Source organism: Solea senegalensis, linkage group LG2, assembly GCF_019176455.1.
Source record: "Solea senegalensis isolate Sse05_10M linkage group LG2, IFAPA_SoseM_1, whole genome shotgun sequence".
Classification (NCBI taxonomy): domain Eukaryota; kingdom Metazoa; phylum Chordata; class Actinopteri; order Pleuronectiformes; family Soleidae; genus Solea; species Solea senegalensis.
This window is the reverse complement of record NC_058022.1, coordinates 11,261,659-11,277,224: the sequence shown is the minus strand read 5'-3', so window position 1 is coordinate 11,277,224 and position 15,566 is coordinate 11,261,659. Positions and strand designations below refer to the sequence as shown.

General features: G+C 40.3%; 1 protein-coding gene across 4 annotated transcripts; it reads right to left on the bottom strand.

Moving 5' to 3' along the window:
• Positions 1–1,101: 1,101 nt before the first annotated feature.
• On the bottom strand, positions 1,102–14,575 carry kansl1l (KAT8 regulatory NSL complex subunit 1-like). 4 transcript variants are annotated; one of them, XM_044020060.1, is made up of 15 exons: positions 14,377–14,575; positions 12,340–13,323; positions 8,548–8,698; positions 7,633–7,722; positions 7,108–7,199; positions 6,466–6,634; positions 5,590–5,731; positions 5,255–5,386; positions 3,981–4,109; positions 3,754–3,857; positions 3,398–3,510; positions 3,091–3,151; positions 2,885–2,997; positions 2,298–2,409; positions 1,102–1,661 (listed from the first exon to the last, which is right to left on the bottom strand). In XM_044020060.1, the coding sequence occupies exons 2-15, from the start codon at positions 13,263–13,265 to the stop codon at positions 1,524–1,526; spliced, it is 2,472 nt and encodes an 823-aa protein (XP_043875995.1). In that variant the 5' UTR covers positions 13,266–13,323; positions 14,377–14,575; the 3' UTR covers positions 1,102–1,523. The 4 variants fall into 4 exon arrangements, with proteins under 4 accessions (XP_043875995.1, XP_043875997.1, XP_043875998.1 ...); XM_044020062.1 differs by having other exon boundaries at positions 2,298–2,406; XM_044020063.1 differs by having other exon boundaries at positions 8,548–8,695.
• Between the last annotated feature and the right edge of the window lie 991 nt (positions 14,576–15,566).

Genomic DNA, 15,566 nt, shown 5'->3' with positions numbered 1-15,566 from the left:
TACAGATTGGTCAGCTCAGGATCCAGGGACCAATTGGCTGCAGCACAGGCACCAAACAGGTATAATTTCTGTGATTTACTCAGTGGGGACCCCTCACTAAAAACTGTTGATTAAAATTAAGGAAACAAATAACTAAAGAAACTCCAGCGCAGACCATTTATATTTGCTGTTTTTAGGTAACATAATAACCTCAGGCTAGAGATGAAAAACCACTATGATTGTACATCATATACAACATTAAAAATACAGCTTTGGGATGTTGTGTGAAGTCGAGCTGTTGCAGTTAATCATATAGTAATGTAACAAAAAAAACTCTTTGTAGTTCTTTACATGGATCAATTTATTCAGCAATAATCTGTTGTTAGAGCATATTCTGTTAACTCCAGTATAGCTTGATGGACTTACATGTTGACTGAAGGCGCAATATCACCCCCATGTGGCCACCACAGGTCATTTTTGACATCAGGACCCGAAATATTGGACAGATGTTCCTCGGTACACCTCCTACTGGGGAGAGGAGACTGTGCAGTCTCCTTCACCTTTCATGAAGAGACAGTAGGTCTTCTTGGTCACAAAATCCACAGTGGAAGAAGTGACTGGACAAAGTACAAATGACTTATAAAAAAAGTCATTTAAAAACAAAAAAAAGGGACTAGGAAGAATCCATTAAGCTGGTTTGCTTTTCTGATACTGCAAAACTGGTATCCAAGCAATTTCCTTTAAATAAAGGTTTCCCAAGAACACAGGATACTGAGGTTGCAGACAAGGTATTGATTCTCGTATAAGTGATAAGATGTACCTTAACAACAACATATTGGAATCTGGCAAGAAATAATATATAGTGCTGTGGTTAAATTGGTTTCCTGTACAACAGCCTGTTCAAGTATGGTGTAATTCAAATGTATACCATTTTTTCACATGACAGCAGATGAAAGTCTTTCCACAGCTCCTCCATCGGATAATGTGTGGGCAGATGGAAGGAATCCCTTAGTCCCCGTCCTCTTCAAAGGAAGGGCTAAAATCCTACCTTACACCAGACTCTCACCCTGGAAATTGACAATGAATCATTACATCCACTTCTCACTCTGGGGAAAAATCATCTTTCGGCTCCTGTGCTGTGTGTGGGTGACTCTGTGAATGTGAATCAGAATGTGGAAAACCAAAATAAAAAAAAAAACACTGATGGCCAAAGTTGTAATGTTTACATTTACTCATGTTATTCCAAGTTAGCGTGTATATGTAAAAGTTAGTAACAACTACAAAGAATTAACAAACCTGGAAAAAACAGGTCAGTAATGCCGATATATACATTTTTTTATAGATATACATTTGGTTAAAACCTGAAAGTGAGCAACAGCAGTCTCTTAAAACTACAACACAATATTCAAAAATATATTAAAAATGGGAAATTTTTCACATGAGAGGGTAATAATAATAATAAGGCACCGTTCCCTAAGCTGTTCCTGCTATGTGCACCAGGGGGCAGCATAGTGCCTGAGGACCAAGCTGGGGAGAGGCGGGAGTTAAGAGTTCATTGATGAGCAGGAGACAGAACCAGACCATGACCAACATGAGGGAATGTTTTCTGCTCTATCACAGAGGAGAGCTTCTTCCTCTTCCTCATCCAAAGGAAACAGTCGTGGTTTCCAAGGAGTCTGAGGCTGCCAGAGAACAGAGAGGGCATGGAGTTTAATATGCACTGCTACAGACACAGTGATGCGTTATAGATTTAACATGGGTGATTACCATAATATGCGATATCATCAAAATATAAGCAACTATACTCTGATGCAAGCATATACTTTTGAAAAAAGACTGAAATACCCCTATGAATCTGAATAATGCTCTCCATATATCAGTATATAATTCAGACTCTAAAGGACACATCACACCGACACTCTAAATGGCTTATATATTTATCAAGGTTTGTATGGGTACATGAGTGTGCGGCGGCCGTGTAATGGGGGATATTCACGGTGTGAAGAATGTTGATTATATTAAATGTTGGTCTGGTGAAGTATCAACTCCAATCAAAGCAAAAAAGTGGAGTGCACTGCAATCGAGCATCATCAATCCAAGGCTATTAAGGCTTAAAGAATGCACTCAGGCTTAATAGCTCACACAATAGTTATGGGAAGGATAAGATGTTTCATAACCTGCAGCACATTTTTTGTGATCTCTTCCTTTCTCCGTTGAAGCACAAATAACACCGTTACATCTCAGACTGGAATACAGAAAACAGTATCCTTCAGCCCATTGATGTTTAAGGGTTTCAGCTGTGTTGCTTTTGATCTTACCAGCCACTCCTCTGAGCTCGGCTGTTCACCATTTTCCAGCTGAGCACCACTCCACTCCGCAGAGCTCTCCTCTCCTGACGTACACATCCCGACCCCATTGTCACACAGCCTGCTGCCAGAGAGATTTTACAGGGAGATTTCACAACATTCCTCTTTCACATGGATTATACCTCAGCGCACAGAGTTGACCAACTCTTCACTCTACACAAATCTCAAATGCATCTCTCCTTGTTGTCAAGTATGAGATACTGTCATGCACACTGCCTGTGATTTCTAATGTTTGAGAAAGACTAAGCTGCCTGACGCATACTGGGGAAAGGCATTTTGGAGTCAATCAGATGAGACAGTTTTCAGAGCAGCACTTGTGGGCCTGTGTAAGTGTGTTCACTCGTATTTTTGATCCGTTTAGGACCTTTTCTGGCAAAAAAACTGGCCTTATCAGGACCAGCAGTCTATATGGAGACCTGGTCCTAATGAGGGAGAACGTCATTTCTGATGAAATGGATAAGTTTAGGCCGATTTTGTGTGGTTATGGTTAAGGTTTGCAACAACTGTCTGAATGGAAGTCATTGTGTGTGTGTGTGCACCTTGTGGAACGCCTGCAGCGTTTTCTCTTTCCCCAGGAAGACCAGCGCATACTCTCCCAGTGCTCCAAAGCCATGTGCCTCTGACCAAAGACTTCATCACAGAGATCTTCGACCTGTGCATACATACACACAAACACACAGGTTTTCGCACTACAACGACTTCCCTTCATTCCTTACAATTAAAAATAAAGTGTCCAAGACCTCACCTGTCCGTCCTCATCGTCCGCCTGGTGCTCCATAAGAGACTGGGTGGACACCACTCTCCACCTGCAAGAAAGAATGACATTCTGAGGAAAATGATAGCTGGGAAAAATAATGATCCATTCCATGGTTAAACAAATCATTTTGAATATGATAATGATGAAGCAATTATGAGATTTATATATAAAATGTGACAAATAGCTTGTTAATCCATTTATTCAAACTGTTAAGATACATGTGTTAACTACTGTACATTGTAATGTGACATTATCTAATCCAAGCAAGTCCTTGAGAGGCACTTTTATCCCATACCGAGGTGTGAGGATGTCTTTGTACTGCAGCTTTTTCACTTTAGTCAGTGAGCTGGGAATGACGATGTCATTGATGCTACACACAGTCACTCCATGGCATTTGACAATAGAGCCCTACAAAGGAAAAACACAGCCATTGTGAGGGTAATAAAAGGTTCCTGTAGACACACAAGCCCTTTTTCACATTGAGCACACTTACTGTTCAAGTGACATGTTTGGACCAATGTAACAAATTGTAATCAAAGTTAACTACCAGTGTAATCCGTTCATTTAAATAACTGGTCAGCCCATAAATTGTTGCTGTAAATGACTATTTAATCAGTACAAATAATGTGGGACTAAAAGGTGTTTTATTACTTGAGAGGTCTGCTTGTGTGAAAACTGTGTGTAGCTTTCCTCAAGCACTCCATCTGAAAATTCCTCAAGCTCCCACGGCTGGTACTGATCGTCATCATCTTCATCTAAGACACAGACACACATTTTAGACGCTGTGATTAAACACTTCATATATACAAAACCACTACTACTTTGTGCTGTCTAACTATATACTTACAGTAAACTGTGAGCACACACTGTGTACACACCTTTTATCAGCATCCGGATGCGTCTTTGCCTCCTCTTCCTGTGATTAGCTCTTCTGCGTCGACTCCTGATGATGGACAGACCAATATCTCTGCTTTTACGATGCCTCGCATGCTGCCTGTGCTTATGACCTATGACAAACAGACACACAAGAGATTTTAAATGGTAAAAAAAAAGACAATTTGACACCAAAATTACTTTACATGATCAGGTGTATTAATAAACAATGATAATAGATATATACAGATACATATCGTTTGAATAACCTTTGGAAATATTTGTAACATTCTGTTTTAGCTTTGGAATCAGGAATGATAACTTCCTGATAACTTATAGGCTGCAGGCTGCAGATGTTTATTTGACAGACTGTCTTCTTTGCTGTTGGAGAAGAATAAAATCATTCCAACAGGAAATTTCTCGTCTTTTTTGATGTCATCAAACACAAAACACTTCCATACGACAAGGTCAGTCAACCTAGATAACCTGGAATGCTGTGGTTCAAGCTCTGCAAGCCATTGTTGCCAAAGGCAGAGGTAAATAAATGAATGAATGAATTTGAAGCTGTTAAAATGCTAATTGATTCCACATCTATCTATTGCTCAGTTGGAAGCCTCGTATACACCCAGTGGTAGGTCTGACATGGCAGCAGCCAATTATGATGGTCCACAGGGAGATAACAAGCAGACACAGCAGTGGCCTTTGAAGCAGCAATCTTCTTCAGTGATATTGTGTCTTTTCACCAAGGCCACACATGTATAATATAATATAATATAACATAATATAATTCACAGAATTATGCTCCCTGTCATATTGCTAATTCTCTGACTGAACAGAGCAGCTGTGGTATAGCATGGCTTAGTTGAATACTCTTTTCTGATTGGCCATTCATGACATTCTCCAGTCTGTTATTTCTGTAAAGTCGAAAGTAGTCGAGTACATCTGTCAACGTCAACTCCTTGGCAGACATCCTGTGGCAATACCATCTGGATAAGAAACCTTATACACCATCAGATTATTTTCTAATATCACTTTATTATGTTGATCATATTTGGGAGAAAATTAGAGAACGAAACCTTAGGTACAACCTGCTGTTTTACGACTGTACATTTTTGCTCCAAAGTACTTGTATTGCTAAGGTACGGCATGGCACAGCAAACAGGTTTTAATTTGTCAGTGAAAATGTACGAGCGCACGACCAGACCACCAACAGGATGTAAGAGAAAACACACAGAGAAGAGAGTATTGAATCACTACTGGAAAAGTAAAAGAATCTTACTGTTGTGCAGTGGTGTGGATTCACATCTATGGTGGAGGGCTGGAGCTGATGAATGGGCATTGATAACTAATGGCCTTTGGGACCATTCTTCTCCAGCAAAGGTTCTCTGTAAGTCGTGGGCCAGTGGAGTGTCTGGATAGAGAGTACGCAATGTTAAGTTAGTCGAAATATTTAGTTAGATAATCAGCACAGACCAGGGCAACACACATTTACATATCAAAAGCATGCACTTCTATTGTTTTTGTACAGTTTGTAAGCAAGTCCACACAAGTGTGTTATCTAACAAAACTAAACAGTTTTTTTTTGCCAATCAGTGTTTATGATTAACTGCATACCAAATAAAGGTGACAACACATGGTGAGGTCCGGAACTGTGCTTCCTCAGGGACATGGCCGAGCTGGAGCTGACATCATGATCAGAACAGAGGACGACAGGATCACAGGAGGAACAAGAACATGAAGACGAGGAGAGTGAGTCCTGAGGAATAATATGAAGAGAACAAGCAAGGGTTTAGTTAAAAAGAAAACTGGGGCTGCAGCTAATGATTACTTTAATAATAAATTAATCTGTGATCAGTGTTTTCAGACTGGAGCCGAGGAATTTCCATCGGAAAGCATAAAGAATTAAACTTAAATTAAATAATAATTGGAGTGACCTCATCTCTCAACCCATCTTAGTGTAATTTGGCTATGCCAGTGTCTAAAGCATATGTGAGGATGATGAGTGCAAATTATCGTATTGGGAATAAATCAGCCTCTTTTGAAAAGTCTGTAGCCGACTTTGCTCGACCTATTTATACCACTGTATTTTACTGCTGTCCATAATAGTGCAACTATGACAGCTCAATATTTTTAATATAGCATGGTTCATTGCTATGAGTTATAGTTATAAATAAAGTTTGACTGATCGATTGTTGTACTATCTTCCATAGCTTAGAGAAAAAAACATCACCAGTGATCATATGTACATTTTGCTAGAGGAAAATACATCAAGAGCTTTCCCATTCTGTTCTTGATGAATAAACATACCATTGACTCATCCTGAAATGTAAGAACTTCCTTTTAGCAGTTGGTTGGTGGAAAAGCATTGTGTTGTTATAATAAAAACAATGTGGTATTGGCTTTCTCCAGAGTAATAGAGAGCTCCATCAACAGTTTACTTCTAATTTGGTCTACAAAAATACTTATGCCTCTATGCCTGGCATGGCCCACCTGTTGACTATCAGGGCTGTAGATGTTGAACAGCTTGGGCTTTTGGCAAAATAACAAAGGTCGGGTTCGGGCACAACCCCTTGATACGTCAGTCTTGTACAGCCTTGTGGTCCCCATTCTGCTTCTCTTGATGCTGCTTGGCACAAAAACATTGCCCCCTTTCAGACCACTGCAGAGAGAGGATCAGAGGATTTCATGTTAAAGTAACAGGACATGACTCATGCAACAAGCACAGGCACTAGAAGGGCAAAGTTCTCAATGTCTTGGTCTATTAGATGCTGTTCATTAACAACCATAAACCTATACAGAACCTACTTATGTTCCAAGGTTTTATCTTCACCTTAGTAAAAAAAAAAAAACACAGCAGGACAGATGGGACCTGACTGTTTCATTTCACTACAGATAAGAAGCATGGTCTCAGTTTTGACAGATTATCCTAAAGTGAATGGGCACAACTATCTGTTTTTCTTTAAGATTTATTATGCATTTCATCTTGAGCACAACTGTAACTACCTTGAACTGTAATTCTTTGTTCTCCAAAATAAAATTAAGAGCATATTTGACCATTATCAAGAGTTTAGGAGTCCTTGGGTTGATTATTTCATGTGGGCACAAAAAAAAAGCCTCATGTGTGTTTCGTACCTTATGAAGCTTCTCTCCGCTCGACAGGTCTGTGCTTGTTTTGCGGGCGGTGAAAAGCTGAGAGGAGGAATCAGACTCGACACCTGGGCACTCTGTAATGAAAACATCGGCCAAATAGTGTAACAGAAACAACAGAAACAATAGTAAGCACCAAAACCTGGAGAAGATGATAAACATGAGTAGTGTTCGACGATTAAAAGCACACATCTCCCAAAGACAACTTAGTTTCATACTAGGTTAGTTTGGCTGTTTGTAATAAAATCCTACCACCTTACACATACTGTATTGTCCATCCATATTTATCTACATCCAATATCTCACAACATGCTGTATTAACAGGATCTTTAAGAGCACACAAATGTTTTTATTTACAAAAATACAACAAAAGGTGAATCATCCAAATATTATTCTTGCATTCCTGGCCATGTGTCACAAGCTAAATGAGAACCTCCTGACAAAAGGATAAAATGAATCCTCGTGATTACAAATATTTGATGCAAGTGTGTACTATTGTCTCCCACCAACCTGCTTCTCCATGTTGTGAAGAAGGCGCATGGGGCTGCAAGATTCAGCGTCATTCAGCCTGTCCGTCGATGCTGCAAGCACCACTTGACCCTTCGACACACAGAACACATGAACACACGCACACACTTGTGTCAAAGCATAACAGGAGGTGGTTGTGCTTTAAGTAAAACAAAAACAACTTTTTTTTTCCCCTCAGGTCCTTGCAGTTCATTTGCACATTTCATGAGTGAATTCAAAACTGTGAATTCTAACAAATAAATATCCATTAAGATGTGTCTCATTGTCTAGTATAGCAGTGTTTAAATCTCACATCCACAGAAATATTCCCATCCTGCACAGAGGAAGGGATTGCTTTATATAAAGACAGATGGAGGCAAACTGAAACATTGAACTCGTAAAGTGAGGCTGCTGCAAACCCGTTGGCGTTTGACTGAAAACAGAGAGACATGCCCACAAAAAGTTTCAGAAGTGAATTCAACTGCTCAAAAGATCTGGTTTTAACAGTTTGATTAGATAAAAGCATCTGCCCCTACACTGCTGCTGTATACACATGCAGGATAGTATTGCTTGACATAACCCAATTTAAGATGGCAACAGCTTATAAATAATGTTACACTGTTTATTCCCATGAAATAAAGCCATCAAAACTGACAGATAAAATATATATCAATTATATAGTCACAATAATAAACATTTTTATGAAACTAGATTCTCTTTGCTCCCAGTGGTCAACAACTGATTAACACAGATTTAAAATCTGAATGGGAAAACCTAGCTTATGCAACTCATTCTGTTGCAGAGAGACACAAAGGCATGAATGATTAGACATGATTAGTTGACAAGAATAACAACAACACAAAACTGAATCTATCAAGACCCTGTAAACTGAGGTGAATAGAGAGGAGTAATGTTTACTTTGGTAGAGCGGACGTGCTTGTGGAGCTCCACCAGTTGTTGTATCCTCCCCTCCAGCTCGGACAAACGCAGCTGCAACCAGCTCCAGCTGCTGCCCACCTCCGCTCTCTCTTCCAGCCATCGACTCTCACAGCTACAGCTGCTGCTGCTGCTGCCAGGAGGGTTAGGGTGGTGGAGGAGAGTGAGAGAGTGAGAGAGAGAGAGACAGTTACTACCATGTTGTATTATAATTCACTCTACTAACTGTTGACAAAAGGCTTTAGACTCAAATCCGACCCCACAAGAGGAAAGTTCTGTGAGAGCGGTTTCAGGATAACAAATGCGGTCGGAAAAGAACCTTGAATGTCCATGGAAATTCACCCACAGGAAGTGTATGAAGAGCTTAGTATATGAATTTAACTGGCAGGAATATATGTGTCAGAGAAAACAATAATAGACAAAAGGGGGAAGACAAAGACTGAGCACACTCTGACACAAAGAGAGTAAAAACAGACCAAACAGTTTGTCCGTTCACACCAGTGGTGCTGCAGCTCTGTCAACAAACACACTGTATCACCAGTTTTACACAGTCGTGGTGGAGTGTTGAGAGTAGATTGTTTAGCATCAACAGCACAAAAGTGTATCTAGGCCACAGAATAAAACACTGTTGATTTACATGGCTTGTGTCTATAGTGTGTTTCCATGGCACTCGGCTGTCGAGTTCACATTCACCTTCTGTGTGTGTGTGTGTGTGTGTGTGTGTGTGTGTGTGTGTGTGTGTGTGTGTGTGTGTGTATACTCGTATTTGTAACCTCTTTTGGACATTTCCTGGCACAAACATTGACCTTGTCTGGTCCAATAGTCCTCATGGAGACCAAAACCCACTCCCAATGAGGCAGAACCTGATTTCTTATGAATTGCGTTTGGGTGGAGGTTAGGCATTAACCAGTTATGGTTAAAGTTAGTGATAACACTGTTTAGGCAGTTCAAATTAATGGAAGCCAATGCAAAGTCCTGATAAGAATAGCTGTGCAAATCTGTGTGTGTTGCTATGGTAGTGCTCTTGGACCTTGGCGAGCAAAGGGAGCAACTCCCCCCACTTCAAACACTCTCTGATGCAGGACAGAGGAGAAAGGCTGGGTCAGACAGGAAGCAGCTACACACACACAACACAATAATATTTGATATTATAAGGAGGCTATTTTAATGTCATATAAACGTGGTTTGTTTGTCCTAACAAAATTGCACCTACTTTGCATTTAAAGTAGAGGGAAACATTGCAGATTAATAGCAGGAATACACTAGCACAAAAAGTGAGTTTATTTAAACCTTAAACTGACACATAACGAGTAGGTGCTCTCTCTCTCTCACACAGACAATGACCTGATCTGACTGCCATGCAGCTATTTCTTACTCTATAATGACTTTATAGTGTGCAAGCTGAAACATTCACACATTATTTATCATGACAACACTGAGACAGATGGTTAAATGCAGGGTCAAGTGCTGCAACACTCTGGCTGCCATCCACAGGAAGAATAAATTACTTTCCTTAGCCAAATCTTGGTTGAATCTAAGGCCAGCCCCCAGCAAGTTAGTTCAAGGCTTAGCTTATGGGTTTCCCTCTTTGAACACCAGCTCTTGGATCTTGTAGTGGCATTAGGGTTTTTGGGTGTGTCCCACAGTTTAACTTTCTGACATTTATCCCTTCAAAATACTCTCATGCAGTATATTTAAACATACTGGGAAATGAGCAACAGCTGTAGGTATGAAGGACTGCTGTAAAAGAGCAATGTCAACATTTGAAATTAGAGAAACAATGATCCGGGCATTATAAGTAAATCTGTCCCCTCTCCAACATGGAGGGATATCCTTAACAGAGAGGAACCTGCTCCAGGGGAGGTATACTGGTGAAGCACATATCATTGTTGTTTGTTAAAAGGATAGATTTGGACAAAACTTAAGCTGATCCTTCAAAATGACTGAAGCTGGTCAAATTAAAAGATAATCATAAAACAGTTCTTGGACCAAATACACAACTAGAGAAAGCAATAAGAGAATGTCCCACAGGCAGTCAATTTCCAGATCTGGATCAAAACAAAAATGTAATAATTTCTTTAATGGCGGAGATTAAGTACCAACTAATGGAAAATCCTGACTCCAGATCCATATCACCCATCACAGTCTAATCCTTTCTTCCTTAAGCCATAACCTACATCCCAGAAAATGTAATGAAATCCATTCTCTGCCTTTCACAGACAGACAAACAAACAAATGCAGGCACAAACATAACCTCCTTGGAGAGGGTTAGTAATATAGACGAAGAGCACAGCACAAGGCAGCAATAATTAGGCATACATTTGTCAAATAATTCAAGTAACTGCAGGTCTCAGTGATAACCTTATGAATTCTATGTTTTAAATCATTATAAAGAGACATTTTAAGTTTTTAGTTAAGATTATTCCAGGGCCAGGGAACAATTTTCCGTCAAACAAACAAAACAGCAGGACTGTCCAATGAAACCACACATACGCAGTTTCATTCCTGAAAGCCGTTTGCACTAGAAAGACAAGGAGCTGAATCACAATGGCTCAGAATGACTGGTATGTTGCTGGCATCATGTCTGTGTTTATTTCCTACCCTTGGGGCAAAAAGAGTTGGCAGTTCTGTTGACTCAGTTATTATGATTGCCGCATGGAGAGAGAAATGTGCATGTCCAGAGTTAAAAAATGTCACAACAGTCTTTGCAGCTGGGAGGACGAAGCTTGTACTTATGACAACCACACTGTAAACTTTGCTATGTGCCAAGAAAAATATGCATAATGCTGTGGAGGCACAGTGGACCTCATTCACTTCACACAGCCAAGTTTTCCAAACTTAAACAGTTATTCCGATACAATTATTTTGTCATCCTTCACATTTGTCCACGTTGATTGATTATAATGTCAAACACATGTAAATGAATGTGTTAATCCTCTCAGTTACACTATGTCTGACTTAGTTAGTGATCCTCTCAGTGGCCTGAACTGAGAGTTTGCTTCAAGTCAGTGCAGGAGTTCCAGAAACCTTGGCAACTGTGCTATAAAGTATTCTAAAATGTGATAGTAGTGCTGTAACAAACACTAAATGTAGCTGTTTATTACATATTTTCCATTTTTTTTCCATATATTTACCAAATCACCATCGATTTACAGACAACACTCTGGTAACTTGCAAATTTGTCAGACACACCCATTGTTTTAGAGCAGCACATATGTATAATTGCAGTGTTTGCCTGCAGTGCCTTTGAGTTAGTTTTATTATTTTCACAATAAGTAGGTTAAAGTCACAAGGTTTTTTTTGGAGTTTTTCCACTTTAGATGTGAGGGTCTAACGATAGCGGGTGTCACTTGCTGTACAGACTTTAAAGCCCTTGGAGACTAATTGTTTGTGGGCTATATAAATAAAACTGACTTGATTTATTCATCTCATCCTGATGCGAAAAAACCTCTTAAAAGTATAATTCTTTAACTTGTTTACATAGCATTTACCTATGACAGTCATTTGTGACAGCTACACAATGTAAATACGTTGGCTCCTTACAATACACACAGGTTAAATTAAGAAATACACTACTGTTTCAAAGCAGAAGCCATTATGTCCATTCTCTCCTGAACTTCATAAACTTCTTTCTACATTTTACAGTAAAAACAAAATGTATGTAGGTTATGATGGCACTGCATGGACTGTGAGGTGAAATAAATGCTTTGAAAAGTCTTATTGATCAGAATGGAAATGCAAATAAATATAAACTACTTCTTGCTGGATACTCACGCAGGTGAAGTGATGGTTTTGTTGCGAGTCCTCTCCTCCTCCGACTCATCGTCTGAGCTGCTGCTGGCTGTGGTCTCATAGTCCAAGGCCTCCTGCTGGCCTCTCTGCTCGGCCTGGCCAAGGTAGGTGGTCTCTCTGAGCTCCTTGTTGGAAGATGACGCTGTGCATAAATCTAGCCAAAGGAAATATGGTTTGCTCCAAGCTTGGCTATAAAGCCCTGCTTGTGTAGTATGCTGCTTTCTACCAGCCTCCTCCAGCACAGATCTGGATGGCAGCTGGTCAACATTCAACCTGCCACCGCAAGACTGCACTGCAACTGGAAGAGCACAGCCCACGTTGGCTGCTCCCTCCTGTGAGACTGTCTGTGGGGGTGTAAAAAAGAGAGAGTAACCCTGGGACGTAATCTCTCCAAGGGAATCGGAAGAAGAAACTGCACTAAGTGTAAGAGAGGAGCGATGCACATCACCACCATCTGGTCCACATTCATGAGCAGCATCACAGCCATGCAGAGGATAAGCCTCTTGGCCATTGTGCTCAGGTACAGTGCCTAAAAACATGTCTGGTACACCTGGTAAGAAGGAGACCTCCTGATGAGAAATTCTCTGATCTTCATTGAAGGACAGGAAGCTGAGGAGGGAAGCCGGGCTGCAGAAGAACCACTGATTGTCGGATGCCTGCTGACAGGAAAACATGAGTTTGGCAGGGACATTCAGGGAGCTCATGGGCAGGCAGGACTCCAGAGAGGGAAACGACAAAACGTTCAACCACATCATCTGGGGGTCATTGTCTTCTTTGAATCTGATGTCAGACCCAGACTCAGTACTTAGCACAGCCCACCTATTTGAGTCCACTCTGGCAGAAGAGGAAGGTGAAGACAGGTGGATGCCATGGCCCCGTTTCAGGATTTTAGTCAGAGCTGGGGCCATACTGCCTTCTGAGCCACTGTTGTTGTTGACAGCCAAGGCCAAACTTCACAGACTGCACCTTAAATGAGAGTGTGTGGGGGATTCACACATTGATTTAACGTGAGGTCAGCAGTAAAAATATGTAGAAGACCGGCAGCTCTTTGAAAGTATAAAACAAACACCTGACCTGCTGCATTACATCACTGTTAAATCTGCACTGTTGCATTTGTGCCCATAGGAATATGTCAAGAAAACACTCATGTCTGTCTAGAGCAGTTAAAAGTGTATAGATTTTTTCCAGTTGGACTTTCTTTTTTTATTTCTCACATGAAGTCAAAGAATGTTGTGGTTTTCCTCATACCTTCCCCACAATTCCAATTTTCCAGGCCAGTCACATGACCTCTAGACAATTTTCTTCTCTGCAGATTCAATTTACATTTACCTTTTATGTCAAACTATTTCACCTCACCAACTTTATACAAAAGCTCAAGATTTCATTAAATTCCCAGTAATTCCTTTCTCCCAGGGAGATACGGCCAAAATAATGATCATGATTTAGAAAAAATAATATGAATGATAAATGTCAGATAGCTGCAGATTGAGTTTTGCTCCTGGGTGCAAGTTGGAGACAAAAAGTTAATTGTGGTTTTTCGTTGTGGACAGAAAATGATTAAAACATGTGATGTGATGTGACGCAAGACAAATTTCAGGCATGTTCTGACAATTAAGTATTCCTGTATTGTAGCATAGCTCATTTCCCAGTATGTTTAAAAATATTTGTTATAAATAAAACAATATAATATAACAAAGACGTTTTTGAGACAGAAACGATGTGCAACAGTCAGTGGTTAAGCGTGTAAATAGCAAGTCTCAATTACTTTTCTGGTGACAAATATTAGTCGAAACTTTTTTCACTCCCCAGAAATGGGCATAATGTCCATTTCGGTCGGGCTGTAAAAACAGGCGTAGCCGTATTTTCCACGCTACTTCTCGTCTGGAGTGGTTAAATAGCAGTAAAGTGTGTGCGCTATTCTGGTGCGGACATGATATTAGCTGTCACTTAAATGTGTGGATGGAGCAGTAAAGCGCAACAGTGACGGACGTTAACGACGCGGACACCACAAACACTCACCTGCGGGAGCTAAAGAAATCACTGCCTCAACATCGCTGATAATTATTCCAACGGGCTTTGAACGTGACATCTCTGTTTTGTTTCAATACTTCCGTTTTCTCATCTGTGACAAATGAGCAAATGAAACGTGACGTTTTCGCCTCCGAGTCCAACTCAGTTCTGTGCAACCTGACACTGACTTCTTCAGTCAGTCACTCACCGACAGACAGACAGAGAGAGCGAGACAGAGAGAGGCTGGACCACATTCATGATGCCTTCAAGTTCTCTGCACAAGCTCCGACACGAGAGCGCTCCAAAGTGAACAATCTTGCTCGTATTTTACTGCGGTTACGTTTAAAAATTAAGTACAACATGCAGAACAAGAATCTGATGGACTTCACAGAAAACAATTTGTTTTTGATTTTTTATGATGATTATTATTTAAATAAAAGTGCCTTACAGAAAACAATTGTAATGTTATTTGTTGTTCAGTGGCGTGCACAGACATTTGAAAGGGCGAAAATTAAAAGGGCACCTACTGCGATAAATTATTTAACCAGTCATAGTAATCTGCCTTAGCTGATGTTCTAACGTTAAAATGTCAACCTTTTAAAAAACAAAAACAAACTAGTTCTCCATTTTTAAAAAAGGACAAAAGTCAACAGTTTATATCTAACCAGCTGCAGTCCCCCACGTCAAATATAAATGTCTAACATCTATCTGATGGGGTAACTTGTTTCAGAGAGCTTTTTTATTTTTTTTTAAAGACTCACTAGCAAATGCAGCCACTTCAGTCCCTGGATGAAAACAATTGTGCAATGTCAGATGTAGGGTTAACAAAAACAATACTAGTGGTTTCTACCACAGAAATTTAGGATACATTTGCATTCAAAATACAACTCTTTACACAAACCTCTAATGCCGCAGATGGAAGACCAAACTCCTGGTTTGGGTTTTCACTGAGGTCTTATTAGATGGAAGACCAGCAGTTTGCCTCAAACAGATGGAAACTTCAGTGCATCATGTGTTTTGTGATGTGATGAGTGGTTATGGGTCAGTGAAGGCAGGGGGTTCTGTGTTGGATGAGTCTCTGGCTTTAGGTGGTGAAATCTCAGGGCTGGATCTGTGACCATGATGTAGCAGCCATTGAGCCATTTGTATAGTTTGGTAGGCTCTGGTGCGGTCCTACATCTGGAAAAAAAGTAAATATG